The sequence below is a fragment of the Hippopotamus amphibius genome, chromosome 3 (genome assembly GCF_030028045.1).
Source record: "Hippopotamus amphibius kiboko isolate mHipAmp2 chromosome 3, mHipAmp2.hap2, whole genome shotgun sequence".
Taxonomy (NCBI): domain Eukaryota; kingdom Metazoa; phylum Chordata; class Mammalia; order Artiodactyla; family Hippopotamidae; genus Hippopotamus; species Hippopotamus amphibius.
Genome location: NC_080188.1, coordinates 130,064,205 through 130,091,530, shown reverse-complemented (window position 1 = coordinate 130,091,530; position 27,326 = coordinate 130,064,205). Strand labels below are relative to the sequence as shown.

Here is a 27,326-nt window from a genome sequence, read left to right as displayed (position 1 = left end):
TGAAATGCTGGCTAGTCACCTGGAAAAAAGACAGCATAGCAGGCTGAGAGCCTCCCAGAGCCCCCCACTCACGCCCAGCTCAGCCCGAGCCGGAGAGCTTTGCCTCCAGCACAGGAAGTGATTAGTGTCATTCTAAGGGGGACACGGGTAGAACAGCCGAGAAGGAGACATGGCCGGAGACGAAGCCTGCCCGAATGAGAAGGGCTGGCCCAGAGCCCATCATCCCGTGAGAGAAGCCCTTTGGGGGTGTCGGGGGGGAGACCCTTTTCTGGCAGAGTTGAGCCTCAGCTTTGCTGACACTGATGTCACACACACACCCGCGTCGTGTCCTCGTGGAGACGGTGGGGCTCGCTCCCCTGGTGCTGCCTCAGGAGGTGCTGTCCTCCAAGCCCCGTCCAGGGTCACCGTCTCACTTGGAAAACGGGAAGCTGGCACTTGAACCCAGCATTCCGAGCCCCCCCCCATGTTGCCCCACTTTCCCAAATATTTATGGAGCGCCTGCTGTTGTGCAGGGCTGGGAATCTGTAACGGGCCCCACCACCGTGCTGCACACTGAGGTGTGAAGCCCAGCCCAGGACACGCCCTCCAGCGTGCACGCACACCAGCCCGAGTGAACACAGACACCCACCCACAGCCCCGCCACGTGCCTTGCTGCTCGGCGTGGGTGGGAAGGAAGTGGCCGGCTCTGAGCCCACACCGGGATGCTGGGTCCTTGGGCTCGCTGCTCCCAATCTGGGGCCTTGCATGCAGCATCTTTAAAGGGGATGTAGATGGGGCTGCAGGACCACTGCCACATGTTGCTAGGAGCAACAGTGGCTGCTGAGGGGGGCCCATGGCATTCAGGGCCACAGCGCCTGACCAGCCCAGGGGCACCTTCTCTTCTCCCGCAGTCGTCCCAGGAGTGATCTGCCTGGGTGCGTAAACTAGAGAGTTACCCTTTCTCCCTCCCCGCTCCTGGTCCGACAGCGGTACAGCTGAGGGAATAGCACAGGCTCATGGATGCCAAGGGCAAGCTCAGGGCATCCTTGGAAGAGCACAGCAGGTGGCCGGCCAGCCCGCATCTGAGCTGGGGGAGGGGCCCGGGTCTGGAGGGATCGCATTCTAATCAGAAGGAAACAAGATCGGGGTTTGAATAAACCAGGGTTGGAGACAAGCTAGGAATTAATTATGGCCCAAACTCCTTCATGTGCTCTACACCCTGCCCCCAACAAAGGACTCACAAGATGTGGCTCGCGGTGGCTGCCCGCGGGGAGGGCACAGCCCAGCCACAGTGGGGGCTCTGCCCGTTGGTGCACCTTTCCCTGTAGTGGAGTTCTGGGGACCTAATTGTCGACGTCCAGTTAGATGGCCGCTGAGGGCGGCACCTGCGCTGCTTTCTTCCGGAGCCCCGGAGGGGCAGGAAGCATAAATCACCCAAGGCAAGGGGGTGAAAAGCCGGCAGCAGCGCGGTTTTGTAAGCCTGACGGACACGGACTTAGACACCCCAGAGTGCAGGATCCTGGGCTGCCGTGCGGGGGGCAGGCTGAGGCGGAACTGCCCCGCGGGACCCTGGCAGGCCGAGGCCGGGCAGCACGCGGGTCCTCCGCAGGCAGAAGTCCCCTGGGGCCCAGTCAGATGACCGAATCCCAGGGATTCCTTCCGGCGGAGGACCACGGTGCCGGCAGGGAGTGGAGCATCTCTGGGGCAGGGGCGAGAGACGTGTGATCAGAAGGTGGGGAGCAGACACACACGTGTACACACGCATGCACACATACACACACACACGTGCAAAAGCACACGCACTCGTGGACGGCATACACACTCTTGCACATGCGTGAACACACATGCAGGCACACACAGGTATTTGCTCATTTCTCCTTTTTAATGGAAGGGTAATCCACGCACAGAGATGTTTTTTAATTTAGTGTTGCCTCGGGGTAGAGCACAAGAAGAGAAAGAAAAGACTTTTTTTTTTTTAATACAAATTGTTGGAGATTAGAGTATGAAATTGGGTGAATACTTCACAATTAAATCTACACTTTAAAAATCAAAACCAAAATAGGAGAAATGAACATAGCCACAAATTAAACTAATGGCGCTAACGGGGACATCACTTCAAGTGGCAGCTTGTGTGTCGCTGCACACCGAGGGGAGCCCGTAAGCTCTTTTCAGTAATTATGTTGTTAGTAATGATACTGATATTGTTAGCCTGAAACTTTCTAATCATTGTAACAATAGGTATGATAGGTGATAGATAAATGCTAGGTAGATACATGATAGGTGATAGATAGATAGACATAGATATGGATTTAGATAGATGATAGATGATGATGACAGATAGATAGATAATAGATTAGGTAGATAGATGATAGATAGATAGATAGATATAAGTAGGTAGGTAGATAGAGAGATAGATTAGATAGATAGATAGAGGTGGGTAGAGAGATAGAAGATAGATAGATAGATAGATAGATAGATAGATAGATAGATAGATAGATAGATAGAAGATAGGTAGGAGATAGGTGATAGATAATAGATTAGATAGATGATAGATGAGAGATGATAGATAGATAGATAGATGATAGATAGATAAATGATATAAAAAGAGGTAAAAGGATAGATGGATGGACGGACAGACGGACAGATAGCTAATAGGGCAAGAAAATAAGTCATTACCTTAATGTCAGTCATTAGGAAACCAGATTTTTAGCAGAGAGGAAGAGATACAAATACAAAATCAAAGAAAGAAAACCCCTGCTATTCTGAATTTCAGACAAAATTATAAACTCACAAAGAGCCTTGAACACGTTGTGTCACCAGCAAGAAAGGACAGTACTGCAGACGTTCATGGTCCCATAAAAAGGGCTCAGGAGTGGCCGTGAAGAGGCCCCACTGAGCACATGTGGGACGTGTGGAGCATAAAAGGGACAGGAGCCCAGGGCCTCTTGCAGGGCCAGAAAGGAAGTGGCGAAGAAGCAGAGGAGGGAGGTGGCAGGTCTCAGGGACACAGCAGCGCCCGATGGCCTGACGGGAGCAAACTGAGTGACCGAGTGAAGTAGAACTGGGTGCTAAGCCACAAGTCCCGCTGAAAGAAATAAACAACTGAGTAATACGTAAAGAGAAGGGACAGGTCTCCCCGCAGAAGAGTCCCTCGCGTTTATGTGGAGAGTCGGCCCTCAAAGAGATGGGCCTTCACTGCCCACCCCGTGGGTGTGGCTGTGCACGGTGACTTCCTTCCAAAGAGGACAGCGTGGGAAGGAGAGAGAGAGCTTCACAGAGGACACGTGGACAAGCTCCGCTCAGCCAGGTGAGCACGGCACCGGCGCAGGGACCAGCCGTGTGTGTGCCCTGATACGAGGGGACGAGAAGGCACTTCCTCCCCAGACCCACGCCCCTCATCGTGGGGAAGAAACCCCAATAGACGGATAGGCCACCAAACCCCTGATGGGTACTCAGAACCATCAAGGTCATCAGAAACAAGGGAGGTCTGAGCTGTCACAGACCAGAGGAGCCTAAACGTCATGTCTTGTCCTGGATGGGCTCCTGGGGCAGAAAAGGGACACTGGGTAACAGTGAGGGAATCTGAATAAAGTGTGGGCTCTAGTTAACAACAGTGTATCGTAGTGGTTCACCGACTGTGACAAATGTACCATCTTAATGTAACATATTCATAATGGGGGAGACCCGGGCGGGGGAGGGGGAGGGCATATGGGAATTCCTACGTTATCTTCACGTCTTTTCTCTAAATGTAAAACTATTCTAAAATTAAAAGTTTTTTAAAAAAATGAAGCATAGGACTTCCTAGGTGGTGCAGTGGTTAAGAATCCGCCTGCCAATGCAGGGCACACGGGTTTGAGCCCTGCTCCAGGAAGAGCCCACATGCCGTGGAGCAACGAAGCCCGTGCACCACAACTACTGAGCCTGCACTCTTGAGCCCGTGTTGAGCCTGCGTGCCGCAACTACCGAAGCCCACGCACCTAGAGCCCGTGCTCACCGTAACTAGAGAAAGCCCGTGCGCAGCAACGAAGACCCAACGCAGCCAATAAATAAATAAATAAAAATGAAGCATAGTAATTGCAGTGGATTGAAACATATCAAATGTTTTTTAAACATCCCTGAATTCACAAGGACACTTTTTAAAGAATGGGTCACATTTTTTTCTTTTTCTTTTTCTTTTTTTAACTTTATTGGCATATAGTCAGTTTACAATTTGTGTTTCAGATGTACAGCAAAGTAATTCAGTTACACATGTACGTATATCCATTCTTTTTTAGATTCTTTTCCCATATAGGTTATTACAGAATACTGAGCGGAGTTCCCTGTGCTGCACAGTCGGTCCTTGTTAGTTATCTATCTTATATATAATAGTGTGTGTGTGTTCATCCCAAGCTTCTGGTTTATCCCTACCACTCCCCACCCCGACATTTCCCCTTTGGTTACTTCTGTTTTGTAAATAAGTTCATTTGTTTCTTTTTTAAAAAAATTACATTCCACACATGAGTGCTGTCATATGGCATTTGTCTTTCTCTGCCTGACTTACTTCACTTAGTTTGATCATTGCTAGGTCTGTCGTGTAGCTGCAAATGGCATATTTCATTCTTTTTATGCCTAATACTCCATTGTGTACATGTACCACATCTTCTGTATCCACTCCTCTGTCGATGGACTTTTAGGTTGCTTCCATGGCTTGGCTGTTGTAAACAGTGCTTCTGTGAACATGGGGATACATGTATCCTTTCGGATTGTGCTTTTTTCCAGATATATGCCCAGGAGTGGGATTGCTGGATCATATGGTAGTTCTGTTTTTAGTTTTTTAAGGACCCTCCATACTGTTCTCCTTAGTGGCGGCACCAATTTGCATTCAAGAACAGGTCACTTTCTAGGGAACCAGTTCATTAGTCTGAAAGCCGGTGAATAAAAAACAAAAAAGGAATGGAGCACGCATCTTGCCCTTCTCCTAGAGACTGTCCCTCAGAGCGATCGAATAATTGAGGAGGGAAAGTTTCTCTTCACAAATTATTCCAAATAATAATGGAGAAGCCACAACAGAGGTAGAACATCACCATTTTACAGCCCCCGAGCGGTAGACCATCCAGGCAGTGAACACTGGTGGCAGCTAAAAATGTCAGTGAGTAGCTGACGGGGAGTGGACCAGGCTGAGCCTGCCTGAACCCACCCGTGCATCTTGACATCTCAGAAACCCACGAGCAGCCACTCAGGGGCTCTGACGTGGGGGCACACAGCCCCACCCGTGACAACCGCCCCACCTGTGACATTCACCTGCCACAAACCAAACCTGAACCGGGTTCCCGCCTCCAGCCAGCAGCGGGTGGCACAACAGAGGACACAGGTGCACCGTGAACAAAGCCAGGGGGCGCGACGGCGTCGCTGCTTCTGCAAGTGGACGGCGAGGGAGTAAAAGAGGAGAGGGGAACCCTGGGGAGTAAGAGACTTAGGAGTCGTGCCAGCAGACACAACGTAGGGCTCGTGTTCAGCTCCTGATTCCAGGGAACCGGCCGTGTACTCTGGGACAGTTATGAGACAGTCGGGAAAATCTCAGCCGTGATGGAGTATTTCGGTGATATGAGGATGAGAGTTACCTTTTAGGTGTGACGGTGGTGTGGTGGCTGTGTTTTGAGTGTGAGGCTTTGTCCTTTAATACGAAGCAGCCTGGGCTGCGTTCAGGCAGGGTGAGAGGAAGCTGGGACTTGCTCCGTGAGCACCCGTGGGGGGCGGGGGGGCGGGGGCCGTGGAGGCACGAGAACTGATCAGGCTGGCGCTGGCTGACGAAGCCACAGTGGTCAGGAATAACAGTCTCCCTGCTCTTGGTTGTTTGTGGGACAATTTTTCATAATAAAAATTTGTTGAAATGAGCGTCCTTTTTAATTAATAGACTTTATTTTCTGAACAGTTTTAATCTACAGGAAAAAATAGAGTGAAAAGCACAGAGGGTTCCCACAGACTGCTCTGGTACATGTGCTACAACTGACGGACCAATACTGATGCGTTATTGTTAACCAACGTCCACAGTTTAGATTAGGGCTCCCTCTTTGCGTTGTACATTGTATGGATTTGGACAAAGGTATAATGTCATATACCCACCATTACAGTATCATACAGAATAGTAACTTCCCGGCTCTAAAAGTCTCCTGTCCTCCACCTGCTCATCCCTCCCTCTCCCCGACCCCTGGCAACCACGGATCTTTTTATGGTCTCCATAGTTTTGCTTCTTCCAGAATGTCATGTAGTTGGCATCATACAGTATGCGGCCTTTTCAGATTGTCTTCTTTCACTTAGCAGGGTGCATTTAAGATTCCTCCATGTCTTTCAGTGGCTTGATAGCCCATTTCTTTTTATCACTGGATAACAGTCCATTGTCTGGATGTACCACAGCTTATCTATCCACTCACCTATTGAAAGGCATCTTGGTTGTGTCCAAGTTTTGGCGATTAGGAATAGAGCTGCTCTAAGCCTCCACGGGCAAGATTTTGCCTAGACACAGGTTTTCAGCTTATTGGGGTGAATGATCACCAAGGAGCCTGATTGCTGGCCCACGTGGGAACAGTACGCTTAGTTTTGTAAGTAACTGCCGAACTCTCTACCAAGTGGCTGTACCATTTTGCATCCCCACCAGAGACGAGTGAGGGTTCCTGTCGCTCCACATCCTCTCCAGCGTTTGGTGGTGTCAGTGTCCTGGACTTTGGCCATTCGAGTAGCTGTGTCGTGGTATCTCACTGTTGTTTTCATGTGCGTTTCCCTAATGACATATGCTGTTGGTCATCTGTCTGTCTTCTTTGGTGAGATGTCCAGGTCTTTTGCCCAGCTTTTATTTGGGTTGTTGGTTTGCTTGCTCTTTTAAGAGTTCTTTGTGTATTTTGGATGCCAGTCCTTTATCTGATACGTGTTTTGCAAAAGTTCTCTCCCCATCTGTGGTCTGTCTTCTCATCCTCTAGACAGTGTATTTTGCAGAGCGGTTTTTCATTTTAATGGAGTCCTGTTTATCCATTTTTTTCCTTTTATGGATAGTGCTTTTGGTGTTTTCTTTAAGAAGTCATTCCTAAATTCAAGGTCACCTAAATTTTCTTTTATGTTATCTTCCAGAAGTTTTATACTTTTGTGCTTTACATTTAGGTCTGTGACCCATTTGGGGTTAATTTTTGTGAAAGGTGTAAGGTCTGTGTCTAGATTCTTTTTTTTTTTCACGTGGGTGTCCCATTGTTCCAGCACCATTGTTGAAAAGACTATCTTTTGTCCATTGAATTGCCTTTGCTCTTTGTCACAGATCAGTTACTATATTTGTGTGGGTCTATTTCGGGCCTTTCTATTCTATTCCATGATCTATTTGTCTCGTCCTTCACCAATACTTGATTACTAAAGTTTCATAGTAAGTCTTGAAGTCAGGCAATGTCAAGCACCCGACTTTGTACTTCTTCAATGCTGCAGTAGCTGCTTTGGGTCTTTTGCCTTTCCATATAAAGTTTAGGATCAGTTTGCCGGTATTCACAGAATAACCGGCTGCGATAGAAATCAGCTCTTTAGGGGTCTCCCTTAAATATGAGCTTCCTGCCAAGGAGCACCAGACATTGATGAAAGAATTAATATGAAAGACAAAGCCCAAAACAAACATACTGCAGAGGGAAAAAAGGAGGAAACACAGTATGCAGGGAGAATAAGATTATGAAAAGACATTATTAGTATGATCAGTGAGATAAAAGATATTGTATCCTTGAGGAACAAAATGCTCTTTTTTAAAGTAACAGAGAATGAAATAAGAGCTCTTGAAATTAAAAAAATTACAGCAGATGGGACTTCCTCGGTGGTGCAGTGGTTAAGAATCCGCCTGCCAATGCAGGGGACACGGGTTTGATCCCTGCTCCAGGAGGATCCCACATGCCGCAGAGCAACTAAGCCCGTGTGCCACAGCTATTGAGGCTGTGTGCTGCAACTACTGAAACCCTTGCACCTAGATCATGTGCTCCACAACAAGAGAAGCCCACGCACCACACTGAAGAGCAGCCTCCGCTCGGCGCAACTACAGAAAGCCCATGTGCAGCAACGAAGACCCAATGCAGCCAATAAATAAATAAATAAAAATAAATAAATGTATAAAAAAAATTACAGCAGATATGAACATTCTGATAGACAGAGTGAAAGATAGGTTGAAAAGAATTTCCCAGAATGGTACCAAATTGTACACTCTAAGTATATGCAGTTTATTGTAAAAAATAAAAAAAATAAAAAATAAAATTAAAAAAAAAAAGGAAAGAATCTCTCAAAGAGAAAGATGTAGAAAGTTGGAGGGGAAAGATAATTAATTTAGAGGTCCAGTCCCCAAGGTCCACCGTGTGCTAAATAAGGGTACCTCAAAGAGCAAATGAAAGAAAAGAAATGTTCAGGAAATACTCACAGGAAACTTTCTAGAATGGAGGGATGCAAGTTTCCTGATGGAAAGGGATTCATGAGTACACAGTGTAAGAGATGAAAACAGAGACACATCAAGGCACAGCAACAAATTTCAGAAAACCTGGACCAAGGAAAGTACCTTACAAGGTTCTCTATCTTGGGGGGGAGGGGACAGTCTTTTTTTTTTTTTTTTTTTGTCTGGCTGTTTCATCAATTTGAGAAAGGAGTATTAAGACTTCCTACTATGTCTGCAGAGTTGCCTGTTTCTTTAATTCTGTCAAATTTGGCTTCACTATATTGAGGCTATATTATTAGGTGCATAAATGTTCATGACTGTTGTGTCCTCCTTAGGAATGACCTCTTGTATCATTATGAAATATCCCATTTTATTTCTGGTAATGCTTTTCTCCTTAAGTTTATTTTTTTTCCGGCTTTGTCGATATGTAAATTACATACCATAAAAATTTCAACCTTTTGAATGATGCAATCCAGTGGATGTAGTATATTCAGAGTTGCGCCACCATCACTAGTTTGATTTTGGATCACTCTGTCACTCCAGAAGGGAATCTCATGGCCATCAAGGGGCTCATTCCTCCAGCCCCTTTCTGGCTACTGTGAATAATGCCATTATGAACTTTTGTGTACCAGTATTTGTGTGAACATATGTTTTCAGTTCTCTTGGGAATATCCTAGGAGTGGAGTTTCTGGATCATATCATAACTCCATGTTTAACTTTTTGAGGAACTGCCGGAACATTTTTCAATGTGGATAAAGTCTATTTTGTCAGATACGAACATAGCCACTCCATCTACAGGAAATTTTTTCCCATGTATTTACTTTCAGTCTCTCTGTGTCAAGCGCACAAACAGCATATTTAGGTCTTTCTTTTTAACCTGTTTTTATAATAGCTGCTTTTTAACTGGCGCTTTACCCCCATTAATTTAATATAATTACTGATGCTGTTCAGCAGAGGTGTACCAGTTTGTTTTCTGTTTCGTTTCCATTTTCCTGTTCTTCCTTTTCTGCTTTACTTTGGATTATTTGACTAGTTTTAGAACTCTATTTTATCTGCTTTTAGCTGTACTTCTTTACATTCTCTTTAGCAATGGCTCTAGGATTACAGCATACATCCTTAGCTTTTCCATCCACTTAGAATTCACACTACACACTTATCACACGAGGTATAAAACCCTGGCAGCCATATAGGTGTATCTGCCTCACTCTTGCCTTCCCTTATGCTACAGCTGTCTCAGGTATTACATCTACTCACATTATAAACCCCACAAAACTATATCTTTCTGCCTAAAACAGTCATATCTATTTTTTTAATAAGAATGAAAAAATCTTTCATATTTTGCCCAGGCATTTATCATTTCTGCTACCCTTCATGCCTTCTTTTCCTCCAGCTTCAAGAACTTCCTTTAGCATTATTTGTAGTACAGGCAACAAATTCTCTTGGTTATGATTTATTTACAAAGGTCTTAATTTTGCCTTCATTCTTTATATGTTCAGTGGTTATAGAATTCTAGGTTGACAGTTATATTACTTCTACAGTTTCAAAATGTGCCAGGTTCTTCTTGTCTCCATAGTTTCTTAGGTGAGGTCCACAGTAGTTCAGATCACTGTTCCTATATAAGTTAACACGTCCTTCTCTGGCTGCTTTAAGATTTCTTTGGCTTTCAGCAGACGGACCACAGTGTGCCTGGGCATGACATCCTTTGTATTTATCCTATTTGGGAATCACTGGGCTTCTTGATTCTATTCATTAGCGTCCTTCACCTAACTGGGGAACTTTTCAGCCATCATTTTTTCTGACCCATTTTCTCTCTCTCTCTCTTCTGGGACTCTGATTTTCTCCCCTTCTGGGCCTCTAATTATCATTATGTTAGACCTTCTGATGTCCCACAAGTCCTTAACACGGTGTTCACTTTTGAAAATCTTTTCTCTTTTCGTATTGGATAAGTTCTATTTCCATACTGAAGTTCACTCTTTGCTCTGTCATCTCCATTCTGCTATTAAACCCATCTAGTGCATTTTTAAACTTCAGATACTGTTTTTAGCTCTAACATTTCTTACTTTTTTTTTCCTTTGCTGAGATTTCCTATCGTTCATGCATTAAGAGTATATTTGCCTTTACCCGACTGAATATTGTTATAATAGCTGCTTTAAAGTCCTTGTCTAATAATTTCAACACCTTGGTCATCTATGGACTCGTCAAGTAAGTTTGTATTATATCCTGAATATTGTGAATGTTATGCAGTGGCAACTCTGGATTCTGTTACATTTCTTGCATGAGTGCTGACGTTTTTGTCTTAGTTGGTAACTACCTTGGTTCAAGTTGCAGACTGTCTAGCCTGCTGTGGCAGCAGCTCAAATACCAGTTCAGGTGTTTCAGCCTTATCTGCAAGCTGTTCTGAGTTGGCACCATGCACACATAGCTCAGACGTCAACCAGAGACTTGGGAAGAGTTTACACACAGAACATGGAACTCCTCTTCTCTGGGTCTCTCCCCTCTGGAATTCTGCCCTCACTTTGGCAGCTGTGGATACAAAGGGCTCTATCCTCTGATTTCTAAGCAGAAAGGCTGCAGTTTCTACCAGAGCATCAGGTAACTCATTGCACACTATGTCCATGGCCCAAAGCTTCCAATTTTCCACTTGTGTCCAAAAAATCTGCCTACCTTTGTTCATGTTCCAGAACTTTCAGGGAACTGTTTTTGTTGGTTTGGGTTTGAGGATGAGGGACTATATTCTGTCCAGACTTTATGGTTGTTACCTACAGAACAGTTAGTCTTAGGAGCTTACCTTACCTTACCCTCCCACCTCAAATTTTATACCCAAGCAAACAACTATTTAAGTCTGCACAAAAAGCCATTTGAAAATGTCTCAAAAATATCACCTCCCAAACTCCTTTTACTGGAAAACGACTGGAGAATGTCCTCTACCAGAAATGAGGTTTTGAATCAAATAAATTCATACATGGGGTCTAGGATTCAGAAGATAACACAAGACAGAATCAGAAGGAATCCTGAGGGTGACAGTAATGGGGACACAGGCCAAGAGAACACTCAACCCACATTGTTAGAGAAGTCTTCAGGAGCGATTTGTTCAAGAGGACAAACTTAACAAAACACCCAATGGTCTTGCAGACTTTGAAAAGAGATTTACATAATTAAGGAAGTGTTGGGGATGTGAATTACTGTTAAGTACATAGAAAATTAAACGAATATAAAAACACTGGGAAATTATTTCACTCCAGGGAAAACAAAATGAACTGGAAAAGACAAAATCATGGTAGACTTTGTGGTTGATGTACGAATGGACATCTCATAGTCATGATGTAAATCCTGAATGTTGACCTGGCTAAAACTACTGTGTAGCGATCACCAGAGGATGGAAGTCCTGGGAAAGTGGTGGGATGGGGGATGAAGAAAAAGAGCTAAATTAGCGGTTCTCAGCTGAGAGTGACTTCGACCTCCCAGACAACAATCGGGAATGTCTGGAGACATTCTCGGTTGTCACATTTGGGGGGGGGGGAACTGCTGGATCTAGTGGGTAGAATGCAGGAATGCTGCTAAACGTCCTGCAATGCACACCCGAACAAAGAATTCACTGGCGCAAGCTTGCAACAGTGCCACAGCTGAGAACACTGAGCTGTCATCACTTTCAGTAGCGGTGTGTCAGCAGATGATATCTAAAATTGAAGCATCAAGTAGCAGCAACGTAAGCATGATCAGGGATGCAGTGATGGATATAGAAAGAATTGGCCAAAGGCTTTGGGAGTGAGAAGTGGGGCTAGGTGGTAGGGTCTCGTTGGCTTTGTAACAAGCCTTGTAGAACTCTGTATCTTTAAACTATGTACACATACAAGCTTGATATTTTAAAAAAAACAGTTTAAGTGGAATTAGAGAATTATTTAGAAAGATACAAAAGTGTGTAAAGGAAGGCAGAAATTCCCTGAACTGTGGTGGTGGCCAGGCTGGTGTTCTTCCTTCTGCCAGGCTGTGGCCATAGTTTACCCCCTCCATAAGCTGTGCGTCTGTATGTAAGAACAATGCAGTGGAGAGAATGGCTCTCTCTCTTACAGTTCACTAGATCTGCTCCAAGGCTGTAATCTTCAGGACTTGGCTTAACCTGTAAATGTGGTGAGTGATGAAGGCACACACCCTCTGGTGGCAGCATGCTAGAATTGCAGGCCCAGTGTGGTGGTTTGTTGGAGGGTTTTTTTGGTTGTTTTGGGGGGGTGGGGTTTAGTTTTGGTTTTGTTTTTTTTTGAGGGACCATGAATGTTCAGCGGGCAGCTGAGGAAAGAGAAAGCATGGAACCTGCTCAGCCTCTGAGGCTCCTGTCGCCACACAAGCAGTGTGGAGCACCTGCTTTTAGGATGGTAGCTAGCTCAGAATTACCGTTTCTGTGAAACTGAAGTTTCCATTTGTTTAAAGGCTGGGAAACTAAAGCACGGCTCTGCTCTGCTCCGCTCTGTTCCTCTACACCAGAAGGAGGGTGGAGCCGCACGTGCCGGCCCTGCCGCATTGGTCCTGCTCTCGCTGGTCCCAGGTTGGAAGGCGCTGCCGTGTTCCCGTGCCTCCTCAGAGGAGGGTATTTACACGCATCACGGCACAGCCACGTGCACCTCTGTGCTGTCACTGTCCATGTGCTCACCTGCACACCCACAGCTGAGCCACAAACACCCACAAAGCCTACAGCTCAGACCGTGGCATATTTCTTGCTTTTTGGGCTGGACTCCATCTAAAGCTTATTTACCTGCAGAGAAGGGTGAGAACTTACGTGGGGTGTGGTTTAGGGGAGATGGGAGTGGAACAAAGAGCAACAGGGGCCCACAGTCAGGGTGGGCTCTGTGGGGGGCTGGTGCCCACGGCACGCGTGAGAAGCTGGTCCTTCTGTCCGGAGCAGGTATTACACTCGTGCTTGGGGGGTCCTGGAGCCCCACCCCATCATGCCTTCACTGACCCATCATGAACAGGGCAGGAGCCCACCTGTCGGCAGCAGGGTGCGGTCCTCCCCTCGGTCCGCTCACCTAAGACTGGCCCCCGGCCACCCGCCTGCCGGGCCTTTGCTTCTGCTCTTGGCCCCCCCCACCCCCCATCCAGAGTGACTGGTCCTCCTAAAACATGAATCAGCTACGCCACTCCCATGCCCACAACCTAGCATCTCAGCTGGCATGCAAGCCCCCACTGACTGGGCCTCAGGCCACTCAGAACCTAGGCTTTTCTTCTACCCCCTTCTCCTTCTCTGATCACACTGCTCTGGCCCCCTGGGCATCTTACTGTCCCATTCTTGCCTCAGGACTCAGCCCTGGCTACACTGCCTATCCAGAATGTTCCCTGCACCCCCTGCCCAGTGACTTTGCACAGGCGCCTACCCCCCTCTCCCCACACACACCCCAGTGCCTTTGCACAGGCACCTACTCCCCTCTCCTCACAAACCCCCAGTGCCTTTGCACAGGTGCCTACCCCCCTCTCCCCACACTCCCCCCCCAGTGCCTTTGCACAGGCGCCTACACCCCTCTCCCCACACTCCCCCCCCCAGTGCCTTTGCACAGGAGCCTACCCCCCTCTCCCCACACTCCCCCCCCCAGTGCCTTTGCACAGGCGCCTACACCCCTCTCCCCACAACCCCCCAGTGCCTTTGCACAGGAGCCTACCCCCCTCTCCCCACACTCCCCCCCCCAGTGCCTTTGCACAGGAGCCTGCCCCCCTCTCCCCACAACCTCCCAGTGCCTTTGCACAGGAGCCTACCCCCCTCTCCCCACACCCCCACCCAGTGTCTTTGCACAGGAGCCTGCCCCCTCTCTCTCACCAGCCCTGCTGTCTCTGGTGGCACTCAGCATGGCTGAGATGACATTTGTTCATTGACTTCTGTGCCTTCCGACTGCCCCTGAGAACATAAGCCCCCGGAGGGCAAGGATGGACCGTCCACCCCGCTACCACCTGGATTTACTGGGCCCTCAGAGTGAGAGTGCTGGCTGGAATGGATGAATGAGCACTGCGGTCCCAGTGCGCTCATGGGAGGAGAGACACACAGGGACAGAGCTTGTGTCCCGGGTGTCTGCAGTCGGGCCTCTGCCCTAGGGAGCTTGAGGACACTGCCTCCTCTCCCAGCCGCACTCTCCATCTCCCTCTCCCTCCATCCAGCTTCTTTACTTCCTAAACCCATCTGGTTTCCTACTCACACCCTGAGAAAATCTGTGAAAGGGAGAGCCACTAACAGTCACTTTGCGAAGATAGCTGCTCTGGCCCGGAACCAGGCGCATCTCCCCCTCCAAGGGTGCCTCCTGCACCACCCTGTCCTGGTGGAAGGGAGGGAGGCTGCACCCCCAGGGCAGGGCCCGTCCAGGCCTGAAGGGGATCCCAGGCCCCGGGGAGAGCCAGGGGTGAAGCAAGCTGAGCTGGCCTGGAAGAGGCCTGCAGAGGTGATTAGACTCGCTTGCCTGGGCCCCGGTCATCAGAGCCTGGCACCTGGTGTGCCCACCAGGGTCTGGTTACACGGGGTGTTGGACTTGTGAGCTCGTCAAGCCTTGCAAACTCTACTGTTTGCGGCTACACTGCACTGGGACGGTTTTTAAGGAATCCACAGCAGGAGAAAGACGTACAGCAAACCAGGAACTGGCGGCTGCAGAGCTGGGTGGGGTTTCGGGTGCCTCTTACTAGTTTTTGGTCATCAGGGCAGTTTTCTTTCTTCGAGGATGGTGCTCAGAGTGGTCACGAACTCCACCCTCCTGGGGGTTTGTCCTCTGTGCCGCCCTCCGCGCCCGGCGCTCACACCAGGAGCTGCGGGGACAGCAGGTGCCAGAGCCCACCTGGGGTGGGGGGGGGCGGTCAGTGCAGGGGGCGTGAGGGTGGGGGCAGCGCTGGAGGTGTAGGGAGGGAGGCATAGCTCAGGGGAAGCCCTCTCCCCACACTCGGAGCCAGGCCCGCCTTCCTCGTGGATTCAGCAGTGGTGGAGGTGGTGGACACAGCAGGCCTGCAGCCCGGCTGAGCTTTAGGAGGGGCCCAGTGCGTGGGGACCGGGCCCCGCCCCACCACGGGATGTCACCTTGGGTCCCGTCTGCCTCCTTGCCATGCACATCCCTCACGATGGGGACAGATGGTGGTGAAAGGGGAGGTAACGGGCTCTGACGGGCACCGAGAGCTCAGGGAACACTGCCATGGCCACGGTGGTCCTCAGGGGAAGTGACGTCGGTGTCCCTGGAGCAGTTGTCCCGCCAATAAGCAGGGTGACCCGTTGGCCTTAGCACCTCGTCACCCAAGCTTTATGCCTTTTCCGGCCTCTGGGCAGGAGAGGAGGAAGAGGAAACAGGCCGTGGCCGTGTCCGTGTACCGCATGTTCCCACATACGTGAGCGGCGGTGGAGGGTCCCGTCCCTTCTTAACTGTGATGGTGGCAGCCGCAGCGCTGCCCGGGGGGTCTGCCTGGGTGGACACCTCCGAGGCTCAGGCCGCACGGGAATCAGCCCTGTCCCCCAGCAGCCGCAGGGACACTCGCTCCCAGAAAGCAGCCCCGGCCGGTGACCAGCTCCGGCCGCAGAGGCCCGGCCTCACCCTCCCCGCCGCGCAGCCTCCACTAGGTCTCCCCGAGGGCGCGCACCTCTGCTCCTGCGGCGCCCGCCCGCCCGCGTGTGCCCCTCCAGCCGGCGCCGTGCCCCTTCAGCTCACCGCCCTGCCCTCTCCTGCAGGTAAACAACGAGAACGTGGTGAAGGTGGGCCACCGGCAGGTGGTAAACATGATCCGCCAGGGAGGGAACCACCTCGTCCTCAAGGTGGTCACGGTGACCAGGAACCTGGACCCAGACGACACGGCCAGGAAGAAAGGTGCCGCCCCCGCGGGCTCAGCCCTGCCTGAGGGGTGGGTGGGGTGGGGGCCCGGGCGCTTCCCTCCAGCCTCCCGTGCTCAGGCCCTTGCAGGTGTGCCCTGTCTCCTTCCACGGGGGGGTCCTGTTCCTCCTGCCCCAGAGCAGGAAGCAAGTCCGAAAGGGAGGTGAGGGCAGCGGTGGCCTCGGGCCGGGGCTGTGCCCAGCAGACGGCGGCCTCCGGGCCCCCACTCCGAACTGCCCTGCACCAGTCACTGCGATGCCCGAGCCGGGCCTGTGGAACGGAGGTGTCCTCAGACCCACCCTCCTTCCCAAGGGCGGTCACAGCCGGGGGACACCGCAGCTGAGTGCGGGGGGCCGGGAGCCGGCCAGACGCACCCCCAGGCAGGAAAGAGACCGCAGAAGCACGTTAGAACCTCCAGCATTTCAGCACGTCCCGTGACCACGGCCGGCTTCCCCACCTGGGGGAGGCCCCACCTCCACCTTCCCAGCAGGCCCAGGGCTCCCACCTCCCGGTTATTCTGGAAGGGCTAGAGGAGTGGTGGTGGGGGCCGTGTGACCAGGTTCTCACCAGCGTCTCTCCCTTCTGCCCCTCAAGCTCCTCCCCCTCCAAAGCGTGCTCCGACCACGGCCCTCACCCTGCGCTCCAAGTCCATGACCTCGGAGCTGGAGGAGCTCGGTAAGTGCCACGTCCAGCCCGCCAGCCCCGCGCTGCCGCCAGCGCCCAGCGCCCAGCGCCCAGCGGGCCGGCCTCGGCAGAGCCCCAGCCTGTGCACGGCCCTGCCCGTGCCTGCCTGCCCCCCCCACCCCCGACACCCGGGGAGGCACCAGCATGCAGGGCTCCCACGCTGCCCGCGGGGTCCTGCCGGCTTCGGGAGTGGGTGGCAGTTTTGCCTCCCTTCTTTTTGGTTCGTCTAACATTGTTTTGTTTTGAATTTTTGGGCCTCTCACTAGTGGATAAAGGTAAGCTGCCCCACTGTGGCCCCCCAAGCAGCCCGCCTGCTGTCTAGGGTGCCCCCCGAGATCCTCCCTACTGCGTGTGGCTCCGACCACAAAGCTGAGGCCCTGGGGTCTGGCATGGAGAGCAGTGGGGTGGGCGGGCCCGCTGAGCTGCAGACCGGGGAGAGGGAGCTCCTGGTGCTTTCTCAAAAGGACTGCGAGGAACAGCGGGCTGCGGCCAGCGGGCCCCGCCACGTGGCCTGGGGAAGGGTGTGCAGAGCAGGGTGAGCCCTGGGGCGAGCAGCTGTGTGGCTGAGGGAGAGGGATGACTCCGGGTGCCCGTTAACCGTCCCACCGGGGTGTCACCGTGGCACCCAGGGACACCTCCAGGAGGAGGGTGCTCTGACCACACAGGAATGGTGAGCGGACTGAAGGCCTGCTCCACTGAGAGGGCCCGGTGTGCGGGGCGGGGTGAGCGTCCGTGAGCCCAGCCCAGGGCAGGTTACGGGGGCACGAAACAAACCCTGAGCCCACGCGCCTGAGCCCACGCGCCCCACCCCCAGCAGGCCCGGCGGGTCCAGGGGGTGGGAGTCTGGCCGTCCTCGCTGGTCTGTGCGCTGCCGCTCCCACCTGGCCCCAGCCTTCGGGGGGAGACCCTTTCCTTTGGCCCTTCCCTTCAGAAAAGCACAGGGCCGCCCCTTCTTCCTTGCAGCTCCTCTGGGAGGGTCTCCCACACTCTGTCCTCCCCAGGCCCAGGCTGCCTCCCAGCGCCGCCACCCCCGCCTGTCACCACGTCCTGGGGCCAGAACCTGTGGCTCAGCCAGAGGCCTAGGTCTTCCAGAAGAGGGCAGCCCTGCTGTGGGACGGCCCGCCCCCAACCAGAGCCAGCAGTCCGCCCAGAGCCCCTTCCTCGGCGCCCTCCTTGACCGCAGCTTGTCTGTCCAAACAAGACTGGCCAGGAAAGCCCCCTGCACCCCAGGCCTGGCCCAGGCCCCCACGGGGGTGACAGTCTGAATTACCACACGTGCTGCTCCAGAGCCAGACGGCATGTGCCACGTGGGCTGCCCTGAGGGGCCTGTGGCCGGCTTCCTTCCAGGGCACCCGCAGGCGGGCCGCCTTTAAAGGGGGGGGCTCCAGCGGGGTCAGCTCAGGGCGCTGTGAGGGTCCTTCCTAAGAGCTGCCTCGGCTCAGGGGGTCACTCTGGTGGGGTGCAGGGTGGGGGCTGAGTGAGAGGAAAGCCCCTTGTCCTTGCAGGAAGCAGGTTTCCAGGAAAGGCAGGCCCGCTACCGCCAGGTCCTAGGAGAGCGTAGACAGTGCCTCCTGGCCCACGCACGTCTGCCCCGCCCCCGGAGCCGGGGGTCCACGCGGTGGGGTCGCTCAGCCCCCAGCCAGGCAGCCCAGCCCGGGCCCAGGGTGAGCGCTGCCGGGTGAGCACGGCCACCACCTCCGCGGGACTCACGCTCCCCTTTCTGTTTGCAAGCCTCCGTCCGGAAGAAGAAGGGTAAGGGGCGAGCCCCGCGTCTGTCTCAGCCCCCTGCCCGCACGCCCCGTGGCCCCCCCGGCGTGGCGTCTAGAGTGTGCCGTGACCTTGTACTGTCGTCTTCCCACTCGAGGTCCTGTGGGGGCCCGGCCCCGGGACGCGTCCGTTTCCGTCTGTTCCGTCTGCCTAGCTCCTCCCGTCTGTGGTCCCCCCGGCGTGTTCTGCGTCTCCCCGAGTCGTGTCCACGTCACCGTGCCTGTGGGCACCCACGCCCTGTCACAGCCGGGCCTGCCTGGTCGGGGGTGGGAGGCAGCGTCTGTGGCTGTCGGTCAGGCTGCAGGCCAGCGGGGCCCCTGGCAACGTGCCCCTGACCACCCTTCACCAAGAGCAGGGGCTGCCTCCCTTTAAACTCCGCCCTTGAGCTGGGGGGCTGAGGTGAGTCCCTGAGACACAGCCCCGCGTGTGTCTGGCAGCTGGGCCTTGACGGACTTGTCCCCTTCCCCCCCCCCCCCAGCAGCACCCACGTTTGGGGGTTCTCACCTAGCTGCTGGAGATAATGACCCCGATGGCTAAAGGTAGCACTGCCAGCCCAGGGGCAGGAGGGGGTCCTCTCACAGTTCCCAGGCACCACAGCTAAGAGCTGGGACACCACACAGCACACAAACGCTGCCAGGGGCCTCGGAATCTGGCAGAGCCGTGTCTGGGGCAGCATCTCGGGTCCCAGAGCACCGGGAAACGCCTCCTTTCTCACCCACTGTCGCCCCAGAGGCTGCCAGCCCTCGCAGCCTTTTTTCTGGAACAGTCCTGGGCCTCTACTACCCCCTCCCCTCCAGGGGCTGCCCGGGATATTCCCAGTGGGCTTTCTAGGACCAGTCACTGTCAACCGTGTGGTGGATGCCCAGGGCACAGGAAGTTTCCTGGGATTCCCTTTCCCTCTGAACCCCCTTCAATCCAAGGCCAATGCCAGCTGGCAAGAGCAGCCCCCCCGTCCACCACTCCTTCCACCACACCATGGGTTGCAGGAGGCCCGTGCCGTAACAGGCCTAGCCGTGCAAATCTGTCTTCAGGGGAGCAGCTCGGACACGGGGCTGGCCCGGCCTCGGGGGCGCATGTGGCCGGCACCCACCCGCCCCAGCAGCCACACACCCCTCCTGTGACGAGAGGACAGGGGTCATGTTCTGCGTGGCCAGCCTGGGCCAGGCCAGAGTCCTGAAGGGGGCCCACCTTCCTCTGGGCAGTGGAGAAAACTGGATGTGAGTCAGAGCTTAGACGCCCCCACTGAGTCCTCGAGTGTTCCCTGAGGACCTGCTCTATCCCAGACACTGCGCTCACGGGCGCCGGCAGAGCGCAGCCACCTCGAGGGCCAAGCCAGCCAGGGTGGAAGCCGGGCCGAGGCTGGTGGGACTGGCTCCACTGTGGCTTCCGGGCCTGCGGCCACCTCTGGCTGCAGGCGTGTGACTCGTCAAGGCCTGCAGGCCAGGAACAGTCTGCTGGGGTCCGAGCGCCCACCCCCGCTCCTGCAGGACCTCCTGGGAAGGTTCAACAAGAGAGGGGCAGCTGACAACAGCTGCTGCTTCACTGGGAGACAGGGTGAGGGGGCCCCTGCCCCCCAGAGAGCCTGGCAAAACAGCTTGTTCAAGGTCACGCGGAGGGACAGGATTCCTGGACATCTCCAAGATTAGGATGCTCATGACTCTGACTGCCCGCAAAGCTGAAGGACCTGAGAATCCCAACCCCGGCCTTGCCGGACAGTTCTGGAGCACCCGGGGTGCTTCCCGACGATTCTGAGGAGCAGGGGGTGCTGGATCCAGCCCGGCACGTGGCCACAGGCAAATGGGGGCACAGGAATGGGAGCCAGAGTCTTTGTGGCGGGCGCCCCACTTCCCCCAGGGGGAGCGGTGCAGCAGAAACGCAGCCGCAGGCCCCCCTCGCAGCCAGGTGTGCCGAGTCAGCCTGGGCCTTGCTTCCCCACCTCGCCCCACCCTCAGGGGTTACTCCACTCCACGATGCGATGCCTGCCTCCTGCAAGGCCAGCAACGTCCGCTGGACGAGCTGGGCTTTCTCCAGCAGGAGGGCTTGGGCACGCGGGTGACTCCGCCTGTGGTCCGGGGAGAGCTCACGGGGGGCGGGGGGACTCCAGGGACAGGCAGGAGTCTCCTGCCCATGCTCTGGTTCCCAAGAGACACGTGGCTGCATGCCACCCACCCACATGTGACATCTGCCCCCCCCCCCCCCCCCCCACCCAGGAAGCGCGTAGCCTGTGGACGGTGGGCACCAGACCGTATGTCTGCTTAGAAAATTAAAGGACAGGGTCACTTCCACAGTGTTTCCATCGACTCACGACTAGATTGTTTCTGAAGAATTGACAGTTTTCCAGTCTGTCTGCAGGACTGCTTTCAGCCTCAGAATACTTCATTGTAAGACTGCAGGGGCTGGACTCACTAATCCCCTTCAGCTGGAGTCCCTGAATAGAGCCCCAATTCCAGGCTGTTATAAATCAAGCATAGTAATCCTGTGAGCCCAGGATGAGAAGCAGGAACCCAATCTCACAGCTTTTCTTAAAAGCCTTCACTTGGCCATAGGGCTGAGCAGAGTCAGGCCACCAGCCTCCCTTTGAGACGAGGGCCAGGAGGGGACCCTCTGGATCTGAACCACACGAACCAGCTCTCGCTGACGACAGAACAACAGCCCCAACACAACCCCCACAAACCAAGATGCTCTCGTGTGTTCTGGTCCAAAAGATTGCTTAGGTGGTAAGCAGGCCAGAGGGCAAAGGTTTAAACAAAGACCAGGATGTCCACTTCAAGGTCACCGTAGCTCCAGGGAATACACCTTCAATTACACCCCAAACTCACCCATCTGGATGTGGTGTGACTGGGAGAGACGGTGCCCTGATTTTTCAATCAATTGCACCAAGCAGACCATTCCAATGGCAACCCTAGATTTCCACTGTTGGCCAGGGTGCTGAGCCCTGGACACAGAGTAGACAAGGGGACCACAGGGTGGACAGGAGGTCCAGGTGGTCGCAGCTGCAGCCCAGGCTCCCACCTGGTCCCAGAGTTCCACCTGCATGAGTGACCTTAAGCATCTCAGATGCTCAGCTGTTCTCTTTGCAAAATGGAAATAACCCCTCCTCCCCTATGACCAGGTCCTTAGTAGGATGAGAAACGGGATGAAGGTGCTTAGAAGTTCCACCAGGGTCGGGGACTGCTGCCATTAGCTATGGTGCCTTTGCCTCACCTGCGCACACCCACCATCGAGGTGTGTTTAGGGGGTGCCTGCCACATGCCTGGGGCCCCAGGATCACAGTCCTCGGCTTGTGCAGTCCAGGCACGTGAAGATTCCAGGAGGCTGGGGGTGGGGGTGGACCAGCCCCACGAGCTGGGTTAACACCAGACGTGGACTTGCTGGGCCCAGCTGGAGACAGGAGCGAGCCTCTGGAAGATGCAGCTGGTGTAACTCTCCATCGCAGGAGAGCCGTCCTGGCCCGGAGCCCCGCGCCCCGCACTGTGCCCCGACACGGCCAGCTGCACAGCAGACGAGCGCGCCACCTCCAGTGGCCCCCACTTACAGGAGGCCCTGCTGGGCTCCAGTCGCCCTTTCCCCCACTCGGTGGCATCCCCTCCAGGCCCGCATTCCTAGCTAAGGCTGAGCCCGAGAAGACGGCTGCCCCTGCAGACAAAGGTCCCAACGCCAGAGACCGACCTCGCTCCCCACCACAGTTGGAGAAACAGCTGTACCTGGGCCGAAGCAAAGCCGACAGCCACTGTGAGGGGCCCGGCTTCCAGGGACGGGCCAAGGGGACCTGCAGGGCACCACGGGCTTGCCGAGGAAGTCAACCGAGGACCCTGAGTCCCGCAGCCGAAGGCGCGGGGGTAGGGGAGAGCAGCACAGAAGCAAACCCCAACCCAAACAGAATCCCGGCCCAGACCCGAGGGGAAGGCTTCCTGGAGGGGGCGCGTGGCTGGGATCAGGGGTGCGGGGGCAGGGACTCCAGCAAAGGGAAGAGGGTGAGAGGAGAAGGGGCACCGTCTGGACACGCTGGGCCAGGCGGGTGGGCCCTGGGCAGCGCCCAGGACGCGGGTGAGGAGGAGACACCGTGAGCATAGCTGGGGTGGCCCCACTGCCCACACCGGAGACACAGGTGTTTCCGACCAACTCCCTAAGGGGCAGACGCTTACCAGGGTCCCCCGACATCCCCGGGGGAAGGGATGCCCCCGAGGCAGCCAGGAGCTGGGGGGAGCGGGGAGGATGCCGACGGGGATCTGAGAGTTCCCGTGCCCGCTCTCGGGTCAGGAAGGGCCTCCCCGAAGCGGCCGCTGCCTGAGCTCCTCAGCCTTCCCGGGCAGGCGACCTGGGGCTGGGGGCCCCTGACCCCGCTGCAGGACGCGGCTGGGGACTGACCGGGAAAGGGCCCCGAGAAGCCGGAGTCCTGCCTCTCAGCAGCAGGGCGGCCGCGGTGGGCGCCTGCCTGGTCCCCCTGCCATCAGGCCCTCTTGTTGGGGTCTGGGGGGCCTTCTCCGGGGGCTCCTGGGAGGCCACGGTTATAAAGCGGCTGCCGCAGGTCTTGAACGTAGCACCCAGAGGTCCTGTCCTGACCCTCACACTGGTCTCGCAGCTTGGGGTCTGCAAAGACCCCAGAGGGTGTGGGGTGAGCCCGGAGAAGACCTCAAGCTGTGGAGGGAGTGTTTGGGGGGTCAGGAGAGTACAGTGTCTCACAGGGTCTGAAATGGGACATTCCCACCAGGCCCACCTCACACCAGCTTCCTGCTGCCCTGGGGCCTCCCCCGTTCTCCGCAAACCAGGGTCCTGGTTTTAACACCCTGATGAGATGCCGGTACCTGAACTGGGGACGGCCTGCCAAGGGGTGCGGGGGTGTCAGGCAGGTCCAAGATGTGCTCCAATTTTGGGGTTTTCCCCCAAATTTAATGTTTTAAATTTAAATTTTTTAATAATTTCTTAATCTGTAAGCATCACTAATAACTAACCCTCAGCTTTCTTTTTCACGAAGAACTAAGGATGTTCAGTTTTCGGGGGGCCGGGGGACTTCCCCACACAGTAAGGCACAGACTTAACTGGCTCCTGAGACCGATACCCTGAGACCGATACCCACTGCCCAGCCGCCCTGGGTGCAGGGTCCTTAGACCCTGGCAGCTGCGTTTAGTGACAAAGGAGCCACACCTCTGAGCTCTTTTTTTTTTTTGGCACACGGGCTTCGTTGCTCCGTGGCATGTGGGATGTGGGATCTTCCTGGAGCAGGGATCGAACCCATGTCCTCTGCATTGGCAGGCGGATTCTTAACCACGGCGCCACCAGGGAAGCCCCCTCTGAGCTCTTAAAAAGAAACTGGAAACACTGCCTTGGCTCCCACCACCAAGAATGAACGGCAGGCGTATGAACAAAGCGGTGCCTCTGAGTTCGGGGGCTGAGGCTGCTGTGCGGTCTCCTTCCCCGCCGTCCACGAGTCGGGGGTGGGGAGCAGATCCTGTCGGTGTCAGCACTTGTGGCTAAGAGGCATGCGTGTTCCACACCATGGTGACAAGCCGCCCCCTGCACCATAAAAGCTGTTAAAATGCAGAAGGCACTTGGGCATTTTCCTAACCGAGCCCCTCACCCCGATTGTGTTTTGGGGCTTTGTCCCTGACGCCTGCCTTGACAGTCACGTTCACGTTGCAGACAAACCCGATGAGATAGTCCCGGCCTCCAAGCCGTCCCGGACTGCGGAGAGCGTGGTGGAGTCCAGAGTGGCCACCATCAAGCAGCGGCCCACCAGCCGGTGCTTCCCCTCCGTCTCGGACATGAACGTGAGTGCCCGGGTCGGGGCTGGGGGGTGGGCGGGGTGGTCAGTGTGGGTGGTTGCAGCTCACCCTCCCCAGTGTCCAGACCTGGAGCCCCAAGCCGAGGGCAGGGGGTGGGCACCCCAGTCCACGGCAAACCCACGGTGGGGGACAGACCGCCACGTGACCCACTCCGTCGCTCGTCCCCCAGGGTCTTCCCGCAGGCCACTCGGAGCAAAGCCGCCCTCCGGTGGAGGAGGCCCCCGCTCACCGCCTTGGGGAGCACGGCCTCCCCGAGTTCTCAGGCCACTGTGATTCCCAGGGGCTGAGGCCTCCCTGAGCGGTCAGCAGAGGCCGCTGTGGGCCGCCAGAGCCGCCCGTCCCCTGGGCGGGCTGCGTCTCTCAGGCTCCAGACGGGGCCCTCTCCTGCCCGCTGCTGGCTCTGAGCACTCCCTGTTACGGTCACCGACTGTGTTCTCCACATCCACTTCAGACTGACTCCCTCTGTTAAACCTCCCCTGTTCTTAATAACACCCTAAGTATCATCCATGTGATACGACGGTTTTGTCTACTGCACGGTAACAGGGCGTTCGGCCTGCATGCCCCCCTCACCTCCGTGATGCCCGGGGGCAGCTCCTCCAGGGCCCTGACCCCCGATGCCTAGCCCTCAAGGCATCCCACGCCCGCCTGGTTCCAGACCCTCTCCCAGCCATGCGCCAGGCCGCAGAGCAGAGGCCCAGCACCGGGGGAGGCTGGGTCGCATAGGGACAGTCTGGCCGTGCGCGTTAGACCCCATAAAGCTCGCACGCGTGTTTCCTCTGGGCTCGGCATCCAGCTGTTTCCTGAGTCTCCCTCCAACAGCACGGCGGGGACGGTGGAGCGGTGACGGGGGGCAGCCAGCAGCCTCAGTTTTCCAGTCAAAGCGGCAGGTTGAGAGGGGGCTGCCCAGGGAACCTGTTTCCAAAGCGAAGGAGGGACACTCGAGGCTCCTCCTGGAGGAGGGAGGATGGGGCAGCCCACCTGCCACGGGGCCCACGTGCTCACACGCACGGCCCCCCACGGGCCACTGCGGTCAGCCCACTTTGTGGAGGCGGACGTGGCTGAGGTTGGACCCCACTGGCCACCGCCAGGTACTCTTTCCTACAGGCCACCTGTCCTGGCCATTCTCGGTCAATCAAGGTCAGGCAGACCTCGGCTCCACCAAGCAGGACTCACCAGCACCGTGAGGGCAGGGAGGGCCCCTCCAGGGTCCTGGATGCTGGTGTGAACCGTGGTCAACCTCAGCTGGACACCGAGGTGCTCCCAGAGCAGCTGGGGGAAGCCACGTGACAGGTGTCCGCGGCGCGGGGCTTCCGTGTCCGGTCGCTGTGGGCGGGCTGGCCTGACACGTCTGCCCCCGGCTCTCTGGTTTGCAGTCCATGTACGAGCGCCAGGGGATCGCCGTGATGACGCCCACGGTTCCTGGGAGCCCGAAAGGCCCATTTCTGGGCCTCCCTCGAGGTACGATGCGAAGGCAAAAATCAATAGGTAAGCAGCGTGGCCACACCCACAGAGGTGCCCCTCGGCGACCCCCGGGGGCCCTTGACCATCTGAGCCGTCTGAAACGTGCCCACCCTCTGATACCAGACCCAGGGTGTCTTCCCAACCTGGCGCGCGCGTGTCCACAATAATACTGCAGGGTGAGGGCCACAGCCAGGAGGGAGGCGGGGGTGGACAGGGGAGGTCCAGGAAGCTCCCGCCCCTCGCCCCGCGTGTCTGGGGTGGGCCCGTGTCCCCTGCGTCCCCCGCGAACGGCCACCGTGTGCTTCGTGGGTGAGCCGGCAGACTCGCGTCTAAGGGTGGCTGTCCTCTGAGGGCACATGTCCTGTGTGCCATGGGAAACGGCCACCATCTCGTTCACATCACGTGGTTCCTACTGACTGTTCCAGGCAAGGTAAACGCGGCCCCTGCAGACGGCCCCCCTGTGAGATAACGCAGCCGTGCCTTCCCCGTGTAAATCCTCAGGGCGGCTGAGGCCCCGCCGGACGCCGGGGGCGCGGCCCTGCTCCCCGTCCAGCACTGGGGCCTGGGCCGGGCGTCTCCGGTTTGAGGGGCTGCAGCAGGCAGGAGCTAAACAGTGAGGCAGGAGGAGGTGGCGTCTGCGGGGCCTGACAGCGCCCCCCGGAGCTGGGGCCCCCGCGCCGCGGCGCACACGCCACCTCCTGCCCTGGCTCTCTCACTGCTTAGTAACAGTCTATTCCCTCCCGTCAGACAGCAGAATCTTTCTATCAGGTTAGTGACCTTACCGTGTGGAATCTGCACTGTGAATGCAACGATTTACCCCATAAGGCGTATTCTGAATTATTACTCCTCGGGCACGCGATTGCCACGCACGCACGGTCAATCAGAAGGCCTCTGCGCCAGCATCTTTGTGATGCCAAAACGCCCTCCCACAAGGAGTATGTGAAATTTGGAATACCCTTATCGAATGGACGTTTTCATTGGAATAAATTATTGTAGCTTGTCCCAGGGGTTCTTTTTGATTTGAAGTAATTCATTTTGTTACTTCTTTAAATACCCTGCATGCCCCCGCCCCACACAGGCTCCTCGTACTGGACGTCTGTCGGCCTCTGTGTCTGTGATCCCCTCCCTGTGTCCAGAGTGCATTCTGTTGATGTTTTTACATCTCAAACTGTTGGAAAGCATCTGAAAGTCAACCCAGTGGATACACCAGAGCTCCGGGGCCAAATGTGGCTGTGGCCTCCGCCGGCCCTCAGCACGTGTCTTATCCGACACCACAGGCTGTGGTTCGTGGGGACCGTGGTGAACCACCAGCGGGTCTTAGGACCCAGAGGGGCTCGCTGGGGTGGGCAGCCGAGTGTTTGCCCAGGAGCCTGCTCCTGGGTTGGGTCGGGGTTGGGTGAGAGGCCTTGGGCTCGG

General features: G+C 55.3%; 1 protein-coding gene across 2 annotated transcripts in view; it reads left to right on the top strand.

The window, feature by feature from the left end:
* The window catches only part of SHANK2 (SH3 and multiple ankyrin repeat domains 2), a 470,853-nt gene that overhangs the window by 431,143 nt on the left and 12,384 nt on the right, over nt 1-27,326 (top strand). For both annotated transcript variants that reach the window (XM_057729608.1, XM_057729609.1), the window contains 7 exons: nt 16,077-16,212; nt 16,810-16,890; nt 17,166-17,174; nt 18,631-18,651; nt 24,307-24,434; nt 25,823-25,934; nt 26,658-26,678. In XM_057729608.1, the coding sequence (XP_057585591.1) occupies nt 16,077-16,212; nt 16,810-16,890; nt 17,166-17,174; nt 18,631-18,651; nt 24,307-24,434; nt 25,823-25,934; nt 26,658-26,678 (508 nt within the window). The remainder of the gene's footprint in view (nt 1-16,076; nt 16,213-16,809; nt 16,891-17,165; nt 17,175-18,630; nt 18,652-24,306; nt 24,435-25,822; nt 25,935-26,657; nt 26,679-27,326) is intronic.